The 20,977-nt window shown below is 38.0% G+C and overlaps 1 protein-coding gene across 3 annotated transcripts in view; it reads left to right on the forward strand.

The window, feature by feature from the left end:
- The window catches only part of ZNF385D (zinc finger protein 385D), a 437,843-nt gene that overhangs the window by 288,837 nt on the left and 128,029 nt on the right, over positions 1-20,977 (forward strand). For all 3 annotated transcript variants that reach the window (XM_064444281.1, XM_064444280.1, XM_064444282.1), the window contains one exon: positions 5,824-5,966. In XM_064444281.1, coding sequence (XP_064300351.1) covers positions 5,824-5,966 — 143 coding nt within the window. The remainder of the gene's footprint in view (positions 1-5,823; positions 5,967-20,977) is intronic.

A 20,977-nucleotide genomic window follows, 5' to 3' on the forward strand; every position in this document is an offset into this window, starting at 1 on the left:
CTCTTTTGTCTTTGGATGTCTTTAAATTTCCCATTTCATCAGATTCTCTGAAGACCTAAATGTGATATCTAGTATCTTAGATAAAGTTCATTATTCATCACGGCTAGCCTATGGTTCTTAATTGCTTATGTCTTTATTGTCTTTTTGAAGAAAATGCTTTCAAATATACTTTTCTTTGGCCTACAGGCAAACTAAATTCATAATGAATTAAAAGTTCTATCTGATACTGAGTTATCTAAATGTAAGTTTCTTAGCATTTATAAGATAGAACATGAGCTCTCCACATATTCTTTCACTTTTATACTTTAAAATAGCCTGAGTTAGTTTTCTTAAAAATTTTTTAGGAAAAAAGTCCTCTTCTGGCTCAGGGTCTAGGATATATTGTAATGCTGAGTGTGAACTGTCAGATATTAGGATCCTGTATTAAAAATATTAATTATATTTTTTGAAGTTACCTTTTTAAGTTACCAATAAGTTAACTTTTAAGTTGGAAACAATGGTGCATTCCCAGCTACTTCACTGAGTCATACCAGCTGAAAGGTTCTCTTGAGTTTTTGCCAATGTAGAATGTGTGTACTGTTTTGACCACAAATAAGCTATCATGGAAATATTGGGAGAGGCATGAGATGGGGTGGAAAACTTGGGAATATCCATATCTTGGAGAAACCAAATTATGAGACCGAAAACAAACTCAGACTCCAGGGCAGAAGGGAAATTGAACATTAGTTTATGGTGTCTCTGATGTATTGAAAATGGCTGTACACGTGGCCAGAAGGAAAGAATTGCAAAGTAACGAAGGAATGAAAATAGAATTTTGCAGAGATTTGCTTTTTCACTCAGTGTTTATGGTGGTAGTAGGTAGTGATGGAAGAACTGCAAAAGATTTAGATTAATGGGGTATTAGTTTAGAGCTCCTGCCCAGTTAACATACCTCCAAGTTCCAAATGCATTGCAAAAAATTATCTACATTATTTGTGTCTTCAAAATTTGGGCTGGGTATTTCCTTAGGAGAGGCTATTTGATAATAGATCTGGTGATTTTTTTTTTCTGGAAACTAAAGCTGTAGTTGAGTTTAAAGGATGGGGAATGAGAGCGTGCATGAGGAAAGGCTGTGCAGGGGCAGATGTAGCATATCTTTCTCTATAGCCAAGTCACAAAATACAGCAGTATGCAGTTCCCAAGCTGTTGAGCTGTTTTTTATGGGACCAGAGGGACAGGGATCTTAACCTCCTCCAGAAACGTTAAGGAAACTTATTATTTGTTATCGTGTATATAAAAAAGACCCTGCCTTATCATGTCTGTTTACTTTAAGATTATTTTCTTTTGTTTCCTTTGTGCATATTCAGTCTTTGTGCTTCTCTTAATCCAGATTTTAGGAGCAGTACTTACAGCTGTTTATACTCTTTATCTAGCACTGATCTGAGGGATATTTCAGGTGAACTAGGCACAAGAATTTGCATGGGAGAGTTTCTTATCAGAAAATGCTATTTAATTGAAAGCAAAAAATTTACCCCAGAGGTGTTAATTTTGTGTAAAGAACTGTGACAAAAATATCTTTAAGATAAGGTCAAAACTTTAGCATTTTAAAATAAATCTGGTTTCTTCTTTTTGGAATAACTTCTCATTTTAAAATGTATTTTCAATTCCGTAGTGAAACATGGTTTTTAAAGTCAAAAAAAAGGGGGGATGCATGCACCAGTATTTTTTCACATTCCAACTCAAAACAAAAAAAATGTGACAATTCCTTATGGAATGGACAGTTTGAGGTGGAATCTGCAGGAATCATCTCTTCATCTGAATGTTTCTGTTGTCGTCCCTTGGTTCTGGGTACAGACAAGAAAGGTGGTGTAGTGATGAAGTTCATACCTCCAGTGGTTTCTGAAGGAGAACCGCTTGAGTGAGCTGTGCCACAAAAAACATGAACCTCATGTTGCGCATGCGGCTTTGTACCATGTAGGCTGTCTGTGCTCAGAGCATAATGCTGTATTGCAAAACAGATTACCTAGTGGTAGGGCAAAATGTCTAGTCCCAAATGGAGATGAAAAAGTGCAAAAACGGCCAGTTTGATTGACACTGGGGGAGTTCTCAAAAACTGTCTCAATGAGATATAGGAAGGAGCAAAGGTTTGTGGCAAGCTTTTCTTCAAACATGTTTGCTCATGCTTACCTTGGATGTATCGCCAGTGCCTCTGGCCAAGAGATTATCTTGCCTGTGTTTTAAATTGCCTGAAAATTGAAGAAACAAATTATTACTTCAACCTTGGTTAAAATGCTGAGCTAATTAGGCTTCTAAGTTGTATTATTTTGGTGCTTTCTACAAAGAAAATTAAGGTAAAATCATTGGTGTGAATTTCCCAAATGTCTGGAATATTCATCTCCCATTTAGGATCTGAATGGGCTGGAAAGACTCTTTCTCATTAGAAAGACATTATACTATAACATCACTAACTTGTATCACCAGAATTAGTAAATACCTTAGTATCCTCCTATTTTAAGAAACTGTGGCACACTACTCATCAAATGTGACTTTAGACCCGTACTGCCCCACATTTTGAGGGGATTGTTATGCCTCTTAAGTCCAGCCATGCATGCACCTAGTTTTTGGCAACGATGTCTGTGTGAACTTCAGGTAACACTATAGAGCATCAAGCACCAGGCTGTGGACAAAGCCTGTCAGTGGTCTGTGATGTTATCCTAGCTTTATTGGTCGAACTGGAACTGCAAACCTTGCTGGCAGGAAGTCTGTAAAAAGGCTGACATTGAGTCTTCGTTGTGTGTTGATCAGCAGGGTTGCATCTGCACAGTGAAAGGTCTGGAGGTCATTCTGTAGAAGCTTATCATACAGAACATGAAAACAGTCATAAGCAATCTTTATGGTTCCTCACCTTGATCCAGTGTCCAGTAACACTGGATAATTAAAAAGGACCTATATCTTGCTATAGTAATTTTCTAAGTGTGCTGTTGTCACACACGTCACCATTATTTACAAAGTAAATTCTGTTTTATGAGTCTTAGTGCCTTCAGTTTGGCTTTCTTGGTTCTCATGTTTTCCTCTGTCATAATTTCTGCCCTTGATATTGCCTTCTTTACAACAAGAATTTATCTACGTGTGCTCTTCAGGAGGTCTTCCCAGTAGGCTTCTACCCCTCTCCATCACTCTGCTAGTAGATTAGATGGGAAATAGTTAATACTGACATTCCCAAATGCTGTCCAAAGGTTTTCAGTTAAGCTGAGTCACAAAAATGGTTGCCATTGCTTCAGGTTTTCTATTGCTGATACTCGAGTACAACTCTGCACGTTAAATGGAAAGGGAGGCCAATTTTTGCAGCCATAAATATTAGAGAATTTCTTTCAAGCAAAAGCTCAAATTTCATGATACCTATCACATGCTCCATCGTTAAGGGACATGTCTGACAGTATTGCAAAAACAGAGAGCAGCTGTGCTCCTAAACATACTAATTTTCTGTGCCACTGTAGCCAGGACTGTGGTAGATTTTAAATTCTGTTCCAGAGGCTCTGAGTCCTAGCCAAGGTCCTGCAGAGCTGGCTGAATTTTTCCATTTAAAGTGTGTTCTCGTCCCCAGATGACTTTGTGCAGCACTGGCTGGCAGCAGCAGGTGTGCGAGTTCCCAGTCATGCCATAGGGAAGGATCACAGAATAGAAATATTTCATCTTTCACGGCATGGTATCCTAGAAGAGTATGGGATAGCAGTGCTGTTGCTCGAAGTAGTCCAAACCTGCAAGGCTCTCCTCTGTAACACTGAGATAATACATGCAATGAGCTGGGTCCCCAGGCACAAGTGATATTTCTCAGTCCAGTTTGCATTTGCACCTGTGAGTTGTAGGACATTTAATCAGCTTCAAATTCTTTGATATTGCCAGGCAAATGCTCACCTTGTTGTTTCTGTGTGATTCTGTACAATCTCAGGTGCACACTGGAGACTTCATATTAAGGTTTTTATTAGTAGGAGTGACTTCTTCCCTTCATGACCTGTAAAAGCTATACATGAGAAAAAGAAAAAGTATTTCCAGCATCTAAAAAAATACCTTTTGGGTGTTTCTTATTCAGAGGGACTAAGACTGTTGTGTTCCACACTACCTTGTCATCATTCTGACCTGTTAAATTTATTTTTACACTATTTTTGTAATATTCCATGGGAATGCAGCAATTGCCAAACCAATGGCAATTGTGAAATACTTTATAATTCTATTATGCTGGTGAGCTATGGAAAGCAGAATTGCTTGCCTCTGCTTTTCTGTTGCCCATATCCTTAGCTGCCGCATTCGAAGAATGATTTGGTACACTCTTAGATTGAAGTAAATGTAGAAATTACTCAAAAAAATGGCAGTTACTCTAGGGCAAAAACTAGCATGAGATTGGAGTGAACCCTAATACAATACCTTTAGTTTACTAGTAGGTAATGTTTTCCTTTCAATTGCTCTTAGTGAAATGCTTCACAGAGGAGCTGAAAGTTGGCAAAAAAATACTGTCTTTGAAAATTTGACTCCAGCTGATTTTATACCTAGAAGCAGAACCATGGATGATATGCTACAACGGGTTAATTAAATTCTGTGCTGTTAGCCCTCAATTAGACACATTAAATGGCAAACCTTGTTAGCAGATTTGCTGGCCAAATATGGAGAGATTCCATATATCATTCTGACTACTTTATATTTGGGCTCTTAAAGAATGTATTCAGCTTGTCTAATGAAGCGTCTGTATATACAGGAGGAAAAAAAGGAACAGATTTCAGATCGTTCCCTCTGTTAGTCTGTCTGTCTCTGTCTCTGTTCAATGAGTGGGGTAGAACTCCCCTTATGTTTTTTTTAATGTTTCTTGGACTCTTACCAGCAGGTTTTTACAGTCTCTTGCCTGCCTCTCAGATTAGAAGAACACTGGCATATTTTAACAGTTTCCTAGGATCCAAATAGTCTTTAATTAACAGGGAATTGATGTTTTGGAGTGGAACCAAAACATGGGAGACATTGGAAGCAGAGAACGGGCTTGGATCCTTCCAGCTTTCAGCTGGCTGTGGCAAGGGGCAAACAAATAAGTAAAATAGGGTCCGCTGCAAACAGGTAGCGCCTTATTGGTATGCAAGGGGGTTTCTTCATTTGCATTATGTTCCCACAGACGTGGTGGTTGGTAGTGTTAGCCAGGAGGAGCTTTCTGCTGTACAGAGTCTGAATCAGCTCCACCCCTTGCAAGAGCAGAAAGTGTTTGTCGGTACCTTCCCGTAAACAAAATTTCAGTGGCTGCTGAAATTGTTCTTAATTTAGATTTGTATTGATCAACTGTTAACAGGTATGTTGTGTTTGTGGGGTTTAGGTTGACTCTGAAGCTGTAAGCTCCATGAGCGAGCATTTAATTAAAAAATTAAAAGTCTGCAAATGACATGACTTTTGCTGAGCCGAACAGCTAGCTCTTGTTTTTCTTCTGGAGCAGTTTGCCTTTGGAGGGTTGAGCAATAGGGTTGAGATGAAACACTGAAATTATAGCAGAATGAGATTAGCTGAAGTTCTAAAGGGAAGTCAGGCATACGCTGAACAATTGTTTCAGATAATCCAGGGAGAGAAATGGTTTATTAGATAATTTTAAATAATGATAGACTGATACCTGAAGCAATTACTGGCAATGAATTATAACCAACAGTCACTGAGTCATCTGTGCTCTTTTTCAGTAATGTAGTAATTTGTAGGCAAATAAAAATGTATTTGTTTAATCCAATACTGGCCTTTTATTATTGATTTTTGTGTTGGCTTCCCCGCCCCCCCCCCAGTCATAGTGCTTGCTGAATGCCTTCTGTCTCTTTCTACATGTAGGTGGTACATGCCAGAGCCCTGCTCTTCCAGCCCTAGTGCGTCCTCCTGCTCCACCTTTGCAGCCGTCGCTGGATATTAAACCATTTCTTCCGTTTCCTCTGGACACTGCTGCAGCAGTCAATCTCTTCCCCAACTTCAATGCAGTAAGTACACTCCTAACAGTTACTGTCTATTTCAGTGAGCCACAGTTTCCATGGAAGACTCAAGAGGGCACAAAGTAAAATTTTATGTACTCAATTAAACCTGGAATATCCTCTCCCATACTAAGGGCCAAATAGCTCCTTCAGCCACACTGGTAGGCCATAAATTAAAGCCTAGCTGAGTGTTAGCCAGAAGTAATGTAGAAGGAAAAAATGATATGATCCCAAGTGACATGCAATAAAGTTGCCATATTCAGTCCCAGGGCTTGTGAGTTTCCCACTCTAATTTAAGATGTGCAGAGTTTCACTAACCTACAGTTTGCTGCAACTCTCGGAGAGTGAAACTCTCAGAGTGATGGTGTTCTACATCCCATCTCCAACAGACTTCCTGAGAAATACTTAAAACTTATAAATTGAAGGGGCTACAAAAGGTAAAACTGTCAGGGCAAATAAAGTAAGAACAAGAACAGTATTAGCCAGTATATGAGCTATTCACTGGCACACAATCCAGTATATTTTTGTCAGGTTAGGATATGTTATTTCTCATGCCTTAGGATAAAACAAGGTTAGATTTCTCTTTGATTTTTTTTACTTAGTCATACTATCTATGATTATAGAACTCTTATTCCTCCTTAAGTAGTTTCATTATTTTACTGACATATGTCATGGATGTTTCAATTTTTCTATTTCTGGCTGAGAAATTTAATGGTCTAAAAGAAAAAAAAAGCCTAAATTGGTTTATGTTAATTTAGACTTCATAGAATTATGCCCCTTTTTAATTTGAATGTACTCTAGGAAGTTCTTCTCCTTATTTACATATACTAGATACAGGAAAAAAAATGTGTGTACTTACCTACTTTGAGAGACACAGAGAAGGGTGGAATTTGTCATGCCAAAACAATTCTAATTAACATGCAAAAATCTTAATTACAGTAATTAAGAGTAGTAAAAGAACATTCCCATTCTAGAAGCAATTTGTAGTAATCAATAGCAAATTTCCATAATTAAACGTTCATTTATTTACCTTTTATGGATGTACATTTTGCTTTAAAGTAACTAAAATGAACTAATTGTCAAAAATATTTATTTATGCAGTCTTAAATTCATGCAATTCACATCATTAATAGAGATCAGAGCAGCTATAATCTGCGAATCTTAAAATGCTCAGAAACGATATGTGTAAGAATTATTGCGAAGAAGCTTTTTATTACAAAGAAAATTTTTCAAATTTTAAAATGTATATATGTGTGCAGCAAAGTGAGCTGTTTTTAACCAACTCATGATGAAATGGATAAATCATTAGACTTCTTCAGTGTGCTTTAGGGTTTGTTTGGGTTTTTTTAACCAGTTTTGCTTTGTGATCACTGCTTGTATTTAAGGCAATAGGCCTGCTGAATTTTTAGAAATTGTCTATAAGAATTTCTGTTTTTTTCAGGATTTTCCATAGTTCAGAGACCTCAGATTGTTTTGCAAATTGTTTAACTCTGCATAATTCAAATGTGATTTTAATTACAAATTTTAATACATAATTGTTAATCTTGTGCTTTTCCATAAATTTGCAGTTGTTTTTTTTTTTCTTCCAAAGACTGATTTTATACTAAAATTATCTTGGGGGAGAGGCTGAGGAAGATGCACTTGTATTAATTTCAAAGCAAGAAAGTGAAAAGAGACTCCTCTCAAAACACTGTTATTTCCAAACATCATCTTAGTAGTATATCGTTTGGCATAAGCACTGTAGTTGGACTTTACAGACTCCTCGTCTCTTGAATTTTTCAGCAAACTGAGCCTAGGTTTCAAGAGTGAAACTAGCAGCCCTTTTTAACAGCACTTGAAGTTCATTCCCCTGTGAAGTGCTGCTTCCTGTGATGTGTGGCCATCTGCCAAGTCCACCTTTGCTGAATATGTCAGTCCCGAGTGTGAGAATGCTGTCATCAGAGCTGCTGTCACCTGCCTTGCTGCTCATAGTCTTTGCCTTGCAACATGACCTTTGCCTTCTCATCATGTGTGCTGACATGCAGCATCATCCTCAGTGTTGCCGTTTTCATTCTGAACAGTACATTATTGAACACTGCTATGTTTAGCTCATATGCCAGAGCTGGTTAATGGCATCCTCCAAACATTTAGGCTAGCTGAGAAGTTCTGCATATTTCCAGAAATTCTTTCCAAGCTGATGAGTCTCTTGAGGACGCATCAGCTGCTGCTGAGCATTATCAGCCTAAGGAGAAGGTTACCCAGAAGTCATACTAGGCTTTAAACGGGATGTCTGACAAGGGCTTTAGGTATGTGAATGTGAGACAGAAAACAAGTGTTTAACCAAAAAAGTTATCTTCACAAATATGCAAGCTCATGAACGACTGTAGCTGTTGATGATGTTTGATACGCAATGACTTCATTGACAATCCTACACAGTGTCAGCGGAGCTTTTATGTTCTGGGGCTAAAACAAGGTCCAGCAGGTGGTCAGTAAAAGAACACCTGAACTGGACATTTTCTCTCATGTTGTTGATAAATGAGTTTTACCCTAGATTGAGAGGTCAAGGTCACAGATTGTGTCTTAGGAAATGGATTTCTAAAGAACTCTTGATCCTCACACAATTCCACAGGAACTAATGAGTTTGGCAGCACGTCCAGGCTACCTTCCAAGAGGCTAGAAGGAAGGCCAGAGTTTTGGCCATTTACTGGCCACTTTTCAACAGCCTTCACTTGAGAAGAACATGATCAAGGAGAAATGAATAAAAATTCAGTCATGTTTCAGGGAAAAGAAGTGGTCTCTGGTTATGGCAATCCTACCCCAAGAGTTTGGTTGTGATAGGCATAGACATCTAAGCTAGATGTCCCTGCTCACCGCAGGGGTGGTTGGACTAGATGACCTCTAAAGGTCCCTTCCAACCCAAACCATTCTATGATTCTATGATAATAAGCCTAAGTTTCTTTGCAAAAGATAATGAAGAAAAACGAGCAGTTTCTCTGGTTTTTAAGTGGAGAAAAATACACAAAGGTAGGTTGCAATGCAAGCAACCTTTATGTCTACTTTGGCATGAGGTGAAGTGAACCCTGAAAGTTCCCATTCATCTCTGCTGACTATAATGAGGTAGCGGCTCAGCTGCATCTACATTTAGTCAGATGAATCCCACATTATGGGACAGGTCATAAGCTATTCACAGCTGATATATTAAATTCCACTCAGAAATCAGACGACAGAAGTGCTGACATTGTATTGTATGTTTACAGAGGAATGCTCTCATTTATCAAGCAGTTATGCTTCTAATTTTATCTAAAGACAATCTTAAGGGAATTTGAGGATTCAGATGAACAGGATAAAAATGTTAGGAGAGGTGAAAGCAAAAGTAACGTACTAATGTTGAATCTAAGGCACAAACACAAGAACTAACAAAACAAATACTGATTTTAAGTATCACAAATAATAACAGTAAGGTGTATTTTATAACATTTTTTCACTCTATTTCAGTTTCTTACAAACATAAGATTACTTTCTCTGTTACTGGTGATTTTGCTCTAAAGCTAGCTCAGTTTTGCTTGCTGCCTCTGGAGAAAACATTCTGCACTGATTTCTACAAAGGCAAAAGCTTTCATCAAGCACAGAATAGAAGAGATAACATGCGGTGTGCGAATCTTTATCAGTAATATCTCTGGACACTAAGGAGAGGGAAAAGTAAAACGTGAGTAACCTGAGAAATACAAGGATGATAACATGTGAACCTTTGAACCATCCCGCTTCAGGGGGAATGTTTACTATTTATACAAGAAAGCATAGAGCAAACATACCAATTAGCAATCTGGTTAGCTGAACATTTGTAGGTACTATGCTCTTAATTGTGCAGCAAATCGGTACCCTCAAGTCGTATGTAAAAAGAAATTTTAACAACACAGCTGTTTGAACTGAAAATAGCCCACTAGTGTAGACCCTGAAAAATCACAAGTTCATTGGAAGTTTAGCTGATATAAAAAGATGACTTGAGTGTATGGGATTTAAATGGCTACATTTTATGAATGAAAGAAACTATGACTATAAAAAATGGTTATGTAGCTTTTTAAAAGATGATTTGAAGATTGTCAGAGGAATAGAAAATAATTAAATTGTCTATTCTGAAAAATGTTTAAGATCATTTAGCAAACAATCAGTACAATTCTGCATTTTCATCTGCAGAGTGAGAAGCTTTAAGTCTGTGTGCTTCAAACTAGTTCAAAGCTTTAGCAGTTGTATTGACCAGCACGCACTGATCCATGAGTGAAAGTGAATGTGCATATGTGGTGTTTCTATTCATGAGCCAATGGTTGTTTGCAAAGAAATTTCACAAAGCATCAAAGTCTAAAAGTTAATTAACTTGTAAGGAAAATATTGATATGAGTCCCTGGTCAAAGAGGAAATGCTTCATTTTGCTAGACATCAGTGTCAGCCCTAAATGACCCTCCCACATTAAAAAAACCTCACTTAGGTCTTTTTTATAGTCTCCAAAGCCCATCATCCTCAAAGCACAGGTGCATCAGAAACCAGGTTTTGCTTATTTCTGAAGCTCTCAGAATTATATATTTGAGCCTCCTGAGAGACAGAATTTAAAGTTTACAAATCCAGGACTTTTTCCATTACTAGGTGGAAAATCAGACAATACATTGCACTCCTTATTTGTTTATATTTTGAAGGATATGCTGACCCTTTTCCTGAAAAAATTCTAACAAATATTGTATCATACTTTGTAGACTGTAGTGGAAGAGGTCCACAATGTAGAAGATCTGATTAAATGCTTGTAAGCAGAAATAGGGATGTTGCTTGTAAAGCTCCATCCTAACTCCCAATTAAAGCCTGATCTCCCCTTGTTGCCAGTGGAAAGTTTCCCAAAGAAGCATCCCTTGGAAAGAAACATGATTACAGTTTTGACTAGAAACATATGACTTGGAAGAGCAGTGGCAGTGTCAGAACTGTACTAAACATGGATGGAAAATGAACTATTACTCTACAGACATCTCCTTCTGATGAACCATCTGTAGTAATCCTTGTCCAGTTCCCTGATTTTTCCTGTTTGCTTCTATGCCAATAGCCCTAGGTGCAATATTAAGAGCTTCATGTTTCTCCTTCACCTGGTAGAAATTTGCCATATGGGAAAGGAGGAGGAGGTAACAGTGGCCATTGCCCATAGGATAGGCCTGCAGTGGCGGCTTGGGTTAGGGTACCAATGTAGTAGTACTTGCTTCCTGAAAACCAGCCCATGCGACGTCCGAGCAGCTTCCAGGGCATCACAAAGGCTGCAATCCCTATTGGTATTGGTAGCGGGCAATTATGGCTGCCATGTTTCATTGGGAGCTGCTTTTCTCCCTGCTCGGGTCTTGCTGTCAGGCTCTGCCTGGCCTGCTGATAACCACTGAGTTAGCTTGTACATAGAGTAGCTTCGTGGCTGCTTGGGAAATGCAGTCTCGTCCTATTGTGACCAGACAACTGATAGAAATGGACAAAGTAGAAAACCTACTTGCTGACAAGTATTTCTGGGAACGGTTATGTCAGGAAATGTGGAGAAAACCTGTCAAAAAGCTGCCAGAAGTCATTTAAAAAAATCTTTTCCTTAGGCTCTTGTCCCGGATAGTTTTTTATCTAGAAAAGAGAAATGTGCGGCAGAAACGATGTGCCAATTTTCTGGATGTTATGAATAAGATGTAGCTTTTGATAGTGAAGAGTGGAGGAGGAATCTGAAATACGCGTTAGTTTTTCTAAACATTAGCAGCCTGAAATTTACAAAATAAACCCAGGTTTTTGTATGTGTCTACATAATGGTTTTATGTTTCTGACTTAGTTGATCAGAGGAGTGTAACAAGACTATTTTTCCTCATCATGTAAAATCCTTTAAAGTTCAATAGTGACAACATGCTGTCAGAACGCTTTGTTTCCAGAAGAGGATAGTCAGGGGACAACACAATGGCTTCAGTTTCATGTGAATCAAAATGGAATACTACCTATATAGAAGAACTTGGCAGTAAAACTATAGTCTGTGCTGATTTTTTAATGTTATTTCCATGAGAAGAACCTTTATCAGGTGGAGAACTGTACTGTACCAAATTGTTAATTTGTTAGACAAACAGAGGGGATTATTGCTTTTGGGGATATTCCTTGCATGGCTGCTCATTTACAGGTGTCTAGAAACAGCGGGTTTGGCTTGCTTTTTTCCTTCCATAGCACTGCAACTGAGCTGTAAGATAGCTGTACTCTTCCTTATGGTCTATATCCCTATTGCTGTTTAGCTGAATATATTTCAAAATAGGGAAGACTGCAAAAATAATATTTGGGTTCAGGAGTTCTTTATTGTAATAACATTTTCATCACTGGCCTGGACACTTAATTAAGAAGTCTGCAGGGGAAGAAGAGGGATTAGGGAATGAGCAAGCACAAGAAAATCCTGGCAATTCAGATATTTTTATTTGGTGCTTGCAAAACAGGAATGAATCAACATCAGTATGAAATATTCAAGTATTTGAATTGGACAGATTTATTTGCTGTACATTTAAATCCTTAATCTACACCCTGGGCTCTGTTTGAAATAACAGTAAAGCTCTGATTCTCTGATGCAAAGGAAATGTTCACAGCTCAGGAGACATGATGAAATTAAGCTTTTCGGCTTTTTCCAGTTTTGAGTCAGTTTAGGGTGGATCCGTATCTCCAGGAATTCTCTGTCTGCCTGTTCTTATATGTGGACTATGCTCTACGTCAAGGGCAGGGAACAGAGCTTATATTCTGACTTCGTATAAATGAGCGTTCCTGCAACCCTCTGGTAACCTTCCCATGGTTGCCTGTGATTGCATGACTGTTCTTTTCCTTTGCACTGCAGAGTGGCTGGGGAGTAGTGTCTCAACTCCCTAGCAGTTGTCTCCAGAATGATTGATATTATTTTCTTTGGACTTGATGCATTTTTAAGGAGCATCCTGTTAAATCTAGCCTTAAGACCTTTGCGACCGTCTCTAAAAATTTTTGACCTCTACTTGCAACTTATAGCTGGGACTCTGGGAAGATTCAACCCAAAAGTTGAATTTGACAAAAGTTTTCCTGTTATCTTCCTCTTAGCATTGCCTTGCATTTTAGCAGCACTCCTGGTCCTGTTTATGGAATCACTTTCATTGGGCTCATGTGAACCTCATGAATTTCAACAAGGCCAAGTACAGGGTCCTGCACCTGGGTCAGGGCAGTCCCCAATATCAGTACAGACTGTCTGATGAATGGATTGAGAGCAGCCCTGTGGAGAAGGACTTGGGGATGCTGGTGAATGAAAAACTGGACTTGAGCCAACAATGTGTGCTCGCAGCCCCAAAAGCCAATTGTATCCTGGGCTGCATAAAAAGCAGCATGGCCCAGCAGGTTGAGGGAGGTGATTCTGCCCCTCTACTCTGCGCTCATGTGACCCCACTTGGAGAACAGCATCCAGTTCTAGGGTCCCCAATAAAAGACATAGACCTGTTAAAGCAGGTCCGGAGGAGGGCCACAAAGGTTTTCATGGGGATAGAACATATCTCCTGTGAAGAAAGATTGGCAGAGTTGGGGTTGTTCAGCCTGGAGAAGAGAAAGCTCTGGGAAGATCTTTTTGTGGCCATTCAATACTTGAAAGGGGCTTATAAGAAAGATGGCGAGAGAATTTTTACCCAGGCCTATAGTGACAGGACAAGCAGAAATGTTTTTAAACTGAAAGAAGGTAGGCTTAGATTGGAAGAAAGAAATTTTTTACTATGGGGTGGTAAGACACTGGAATAGGTTGGCCAGAGAAGTTGTGGATGCCCCATCATTAAAAGTGTTCCAGATCAGGGTGGATGGGGTTTTGAGCAACCTGATCTGGTGAAAGATGTCCCTATCCATGGCAGGGGGGTTGGACTTGATGATCTATAAAGGTCCTTTCTAACCCAACCCATTCTCTGATTCCTCACAATTTATTTGAGCAGTTTTAGCCTTATGTTGCAATTAGGGAATTAGCAGTCTCCTATGCTTATGATGAGCAGCTGTCACCTCTTGCCACATAGCATACAGCAGTCTTGAGAGCTTAGAGGCGTTCGCTTGTGGGTACAAATGGGTAGACACCATTAAAAAAAAATCCATTAAAAAGTTTTATTTTTATTTAAATTAAATTTGTATCAAGGGTGCTCCAACCTTCTGTGATTGCTGTCAGTAGAAATTCAGGTTTCTAGGATGCATATTCTCCTGGGGAAGCAAATGTTAAGATTATCTTAAAATAGCCTAAGTTTGTGTCATTTCACCTTGCTGAACATTATAGTACCTATCCTTGAATTCATCTCTGTAACAGTAATGTGGAGATAAATTATCCGACCATACCTGTTTCCTGGTTGTTGTCCAGTTTTTGGAGTGTAACGTGTGCCTTTGGTAAATCTGCTTTGATTTATCCGAAAGACTTATTTCCAGTATGTGTGTAATAGTATCACCTGTGTTTAGCCTTCTCCAGCTACCATCTCTGTTGCCATTCAGTTCTGTGGCCTCATTCAGGGTCCTTACGGATGTCTCAATTCTGGTGCTCATATGGCAGTTGCCACCTGCATATTGTATTTACTTTGTGGGTGCGAGTAGGATGTTGTCCTTCGCGCAGGCTGAGCATATAGCGTGTGCATTTCCACCATCTGTTTGATAGCTCACAGTTTCTTCGGGATTTTTCTGGCAGTATATCACTCTCCAGTCACTCAGCGCCTTGTGGCTGAAGAACAGAAGTTTGTGCTGCTCCTTTTTGCCATGTGAGAATGGGTGGACTTCTGACTAGTCTCCACCAATTCTTGTGTCCATAATTAACTGAAGAGGTCTGAGACAGAAGCACCCTCTTTGTGTAAGCTCATGATTACGCTATTAGATACATGTCCATACAGTAGGCTGCGGAGTATAAACTTGAAGGCCTTTTTCATGAACAGTGTTGTAGGCTGGAAATGATCTCTGGACAAAGGGCTTTGCATACCTAAAAATGACAAACAGTAAGCTTTGTTTTCTGTGTATTTTTTTAATGTACTTAAGTGGTTTCTTGTTATTGTTAAAACAATCAATAGATTTAAATATCTCACATGCTCGTTTGTTTAACTGATTATTAGTAATAACGAAAGAACAGACTTTCATTCTGCCTTACACATTTGCTGCGGGCACTGTGCAGTGCACTGACAGATAACTTGCTGTTGGAAAGTCATAGTATCCAAAACAAAGGCAATAGCACAGCCTTTACTGGGGACTGAGGGTCCCTCAGGCTTTTGCTTTGCATGCAAAACATTCTCATAAAGGAAATTAAATTAAGTACTCTTCAGATTTGTCAATGAGTGGAATTACTTAAAACTAAATTTTATAAAGCATTTTGTCAAGCATTTTAGATAATGTTTTAATCAGTTGATGTTTACACCCTTTGTCTTAATAGCATTCAGATGAAAAAAATCAATGATTATTTTATTCTGCAAATACTATAAAACTTTAATGGGTTGCATAATAAGGATAACTCATAAAAATCTACAGCTTAAATATGGATGGTTATTAACCTGTTTTTAAAAAGCTACAATGAAAGTGAAAAGGAATTACTTAAAGCAATGGTCTGATTACTGTAGTCTGAGGAGGAAAAAGAGTGAAAAATTCTAAAACCAGTATTATTTCTGTTGATGAGACAGACCTTTGGAAAGATTTAAAATAAGACATAAATCTTTCCTATCCTTAGGCATGGTTGTGTTGCTAACTTCACTGAATAACTATTTACTGAATTTTTTTGTACAACCTGCAGTTTGTTCTTAGGAATTTCGAAGACAACTGTTGAAAAAGCGTGAGTTTGTATGACAGGTAATTTTACACACATTAAATACATTCCTAAGCGCAATTACCTCATTAATTGCTTATTCATAGCATGCAGTAACAGTGCTGCTGTTATTCAAGAACTTGTCCTAAAACACACTCGCTTTTATCCTTTTTGATAATGAAAAGTTTTGGGGCTCTTTCTTTCCCACTATTTTTAGTCACAGTAGTTTGGTCTGGTAAATGGCACATGCTGAAGAGCTCATTTATTTGGAGTCATTGTATGATGCACTGTCTGATGGAATATTTCTGTAATGTCCATGTCCTGTCTAATTATTTTATCCTAACATTTTTTTTTGATAAGGGAAGAAAATCCCCGAAGTTTATAAATTGGACTTGTACAATAGTACTGGATATAGAACTCCAGATTCTCATGCAACTACTGTTTTTCCTGGCATCTTTCCTTTGGCTCTGCTGAATGCTTAAAGTAATACTGTGTAAATATCATACAGATTAAATTAGTAACCAAAATAATTCATAAAAAATAGTACCGAAGCTCATATCTCTCAGGAAAGTGTTTCTCTTTTAAATACATTAGTTTATATAAAATAAGTGAGTATAAAATTCTTACTATTTAAAAGAATACAAATCAACAGTTTCCTGTCAAACATTATATTTTGTCCAGAATTAAATGTTTTGTGATGTCATGAGTAAAAAGTTGTAGATGACATATTACACTTACATATTGTTTTCTATCAGCAAGAATAAAAAATTTTAAATAAATTAGGTAGTTTCCTTACACAAGAAATGCAATCATGTTTAGAATGAAATGTAAAAGCTGTCTTAATGACTCACAACAGAAGGCTAAATAGTGTATAATGGAATGAAAATCGCAGACAAAAAATAAAAAGGTTATAAGAAAGAGGCATTCTTAATTACAGTTAGAGGTGGTGTAAAGCCTGCTGGAAAGCTGACCAACAGAAGTTTCTTTCAGTATTTTGCTACTGTGGAATTGATAGGATGTTTGAACAGCAGAGAGTGTGATCCTAATGAATGGAGGCCATGGCAAGAGTTCTTGCAGTTGAACAAAATAGCCCTGTGAAGGGAATATTTGACAAAAATTTTAAGGGACTAGTATTACTGTAAATTATTCCTGGGATATTTGTCAAGAAACCAGACAAAGTGTAAATCTGCAGCCTTTACTTCCTTTACTCCTGCACAGTTTTCACTAGACTTATATGTAGTCCATTATGTCCATGCTTTGTTAAAAATCCAGGGAACTATGTCCATCTTACAAAGTTACCAGTCTGGGATCCTGAAAATAGTATAGGGCGATTATTAGGGTTTTTTTGTTCTTGAGCTAATCAGCCCTCCACTGTCAGAAAAGTCAAGCAGCTGATCTGATGTACCTATACATTTTAATTTCAACAGGTATGGCAGCTATGGTACGTGAGGGTGGTGCAATGAGATTATAACAAGGTAAGAAAAGCTAGGACTAGACCAAAGCATGATCTGTTCCTATAGCCTTTCTCTGACAATGTAAGGAAGAGCAGAAGAGTAGAGAACACATACAGCAACACTTGCCAGACAGTGCCTCCAGTGAGGTGTATTTTAGGAAGTTCTTGAGCCAAATGTGTTGTCTTGGCATGTGACAGCCCTCCATGAGGTAACATGCTGAACTGGATGGAATCAGCAGGAGAGTTTTTTTATTTTAACTACTAATGAGGTAATTTGAGTCCTCATTCCCTTCTCCAGATGGAGCCTAATATATCCAGGCAGGGAGATAGGTAGGAAAATTTCCTTAGGCAACCTAAGTAGTAGGAAAAGATAGGAGTATATGAACTATGACTTGCTATAAACATTAGAAGTCTAAAGACAATTTTTAAGGTGCTATGCTTGTGGGAGCTGGAAGTGGATGAAGAAATGCCCATCACCTTACCATAGTTTGTGTTTGAAACATACTGATTTACTAATGGATCATCCAATCCATTACATTATTGGTATTGCTAGGACTTAGATTACAGAGATAAATCACAGGGGTGATGCCAGAGTTAATTATAGCAGTGCCCTCCCAAACAGCACTATCAGGTCTGGGAAGCAGCAAAAGCTATTGTTGGTGCTAGGAAGTTACATGAGAGAGTGGTGTCTGGGAGACAAGTGGCAGTGCGGATGCTGTCAGTGAAAGGATCGGAAAATACTGGATATGTGGCGTTGAGTTTGGAAGAGAGATAAGAGGAAAAGCAGAATGTTTTCAAGGAGAGACTTAGAAATATCTCAGAACAGGTATTTGAAAGATGCATTTCCTTCACACACACATGTGTGCGCACACATAAAAAGTAATGGTGGAAACATTGCAAAGCAAGTTAAAGTATCCCGTTTCCACTTGAAGAGTCCTTACGTCTTTGTTCCTGGCAGGAATACTTCCTTTTCTTCTTAGTTACATGCTTTTCCCAGGAAATTAATATCTCCTGAAACATTTTGAAGCAAGTTTGTTCTCTTTAAATCTATCTTATAGATTTTCATTTTAGAGGAGCTATATCGGCTTGAAGCCTAATTATGTTTTTCATTCTAAATTTGAAAGAAAAGAGAGAAATTACCTTGGTATGTACTGAAAATATGTCTTAAACTGAACTAAAACAAGCACAAAATTAAAGAGTCTGTGCTTCTAAAAGCAGAGAAAATCCTTCTTTAAGAAAAAAACCTCAGATACTATAAAATGTCGTAACTTCACAGCTGTTCACTCTCTGTTCCTCGGTAAGGATTCCCTGATAGGGGGCAATTGTTCTTAAATTTCTGTGCACAAAGAGGATAGCATGTATTTTTGGTCTTAAGTGCTTTTTTTTTCCATTATCAAAGCAATAAATAAAGGTAAAGTCTACCTCAGCAAGTACTGTGTATGCATGTCTCCTCTGTAGTGTCATAAAAAAAATATCTTCAAACAGGATGAGTTTCTAGAAGGTGAAGAAATGTCTGTTTCAAATGACACTGAATTATACAAAAGCTATGGATCTGAAGATTAGTTTTTATTTTATTTTATATGATAAGACCCCAACATTCAGTTGATTCGGAAAAGTTGTATTTCATTTGGAATTGTTTCCTTTAGCTCTTTCTTCACAAACCACTGCAACTTTTTCAAAAGTCCTTCAATTTCTTTTTTAGAAGCTGCTGTGATACAGCAAGAGATTTGGCACATAAATTGATGCTGACCCTGAGGGTAAATAGTTCTCTCTGTGAGATGCTAAATTTAGTGTCCCTTGAGCAGCTCAGGTGAAAGTACAAACAAGCAAAATTCTGTGGTTAACAGCATTTGTACTAATTCAAGGAAAGTACTAACTTTAAATGTAAACAAGTAAGAGAAGGAAGTGTTAATTTTGGTAAAATTTAATGAGAAAAAGGCAGAACCTAACCAACTCAGAACTCAAAAATACAGAACACGCAATGTATAAAATGTATTCGGATTCTTATCCTTACGCAGTTCTGTGATTTGATTAATATCTCTGCTTCATACTAGTTGGACTTACAGTAAAACACTGCAATATAATTATCTGTTTCTTAAAACAGCATTTCTGTAGACCAGAACACACCAGGAGAAAGGTTGTGAAGAACAACTTCAAGTTCAGTAATTAAACATCTTAAACGTTGTTAAGCTCTTTAGTAAGACACAAGATTAATCAGTAAAGCAAAAAGGCACTTAATACTGCAATAATGTATTATTTAGTGTATAACGTCTCTTAAATAAGAGGAGGATTAACAGTCATCTGCTTTGGTCTTTAGCTATCATTAACAATGTTTAAGTCTTCAACCTACGCAGGGATTTAAGATGATTATATAATCAGCAGATTTTTTAGACGGCTACAGCTGGTGATAAGCGTGAATTATTCCAGGCTTCTGAGCTATGCTAAGAAATTATTGTCTTGCTAGGCTTTTGTCACATAATACATTGATTTCAGTTAGCTGTTCCTAGCTGTTCATAGTACAGAAGGGGAGAGAAATCCCTAGTCTTAAACAAAATTTTGTTGAGGAAGCACATTCTTGCTGATAGAGATGATTCTCAAAGGGATTGGCAGTTTTATTGGAAAAAAAAGTTGCCAATCTTACAGATAGCACCATTCGGGTAGTTTTCTAACTTAGAGAAGTTCTGTATGGCAACAGGAGCTTGTGAGGACTCACTGCAAGCTTGGAAATCAATTTGGATGCTGTTTGTAGCCAGCCCCAAACTCTAGATTATAAAATACCCATGCATTGTTTTTGTTTTTTCTCCTCGTGTTGTCTGAGCCTGAAGTAGCCTCTTTGATGTATTTCTTCCTCAAGCCAGTAATACTGAAGCACGTAGAACAACAAAAAATCTCTTCAAGTTGCTCTAATGAGTTTGAACCTCAAAGGCTCAAGTTGAAATTATAGTCTTTAAAAACACATCCTTAGGCCTTGTTTTATTTCATCTCATTTATCCATCGTTAATTTTACACAAGAGATGCCAATTCTGAGTAACTTTACCTTGGCTTTACCATCCATCTGTTTTGTTACAATCTACTTACTGCCAGCCCCTCTTTAATTTCTGCTCATTCAAATGACTGCTACCTGGAGCTTCATTTTAAATCTCCATGAAGATTTTTACAAAATAAATACTGCTAAAATATTGGTTACCTTCCATTCAAATGGTTAAATGGCAACATAAGACAGTATGCTTAGACCGTGTTTGTGATCCAGTAACCTCTTAAATTGTAATTCCAAACAGATTACTGACCAGGTCTGTGGCTATTGGTAAATTGTTTAATTTTCAGTTGAGTCCCTTGTTTGGAGCAAGTCCAGCATGCTTCTGTGCCCTTCAGCATGGACAACCTAAGCAGGTTGGCAGAGATCACAAACTTTAGCAAAATGGGTCTTGACTAGTTCTGCAGATTGCTCATCCCCATTAGCTAATGACAATTCCCAGGGCCTAGTCAATCTTCTTCTGACTTTGGGAAAGTAATTTCTCCCTTTTAGTGCTCTGATTTATTTCCCATTTCTGTAACAGGGAGTGATAGTGCATTCATGCCCTCAAGGCTCTGTTTTCATGCTCTGGTTGATGTTTTGAAAAGAGACTAATATTCACAAAAAGCTTGGAAAATGTAATGTGCCAGAGGAATCCTACAAGTGATAAAGGTTTACAGATATCTGCCCTATGAAAGTCTTTATGCTTCTATCACATACGCTTTTGAGTAACAACCCCGATACCTCCCTCCCCAGCCCCAAACACTACGAAATATTTATCAGTGTTAGGTTAT

This window comes from Phalacrocorax carbo, chromosome 2, assembly GCF_963921805.1.
Source record: "Phalacrocorax carbo chromosome 2, bPhaCar2.1, whole genome shotgun sequence".
NCBI lineage: Eukaryota > Metazoa > Chordata > Aves > Suliformes > Phalacrocoracidae > Phalacrocorax > Phalacrocorax carbo.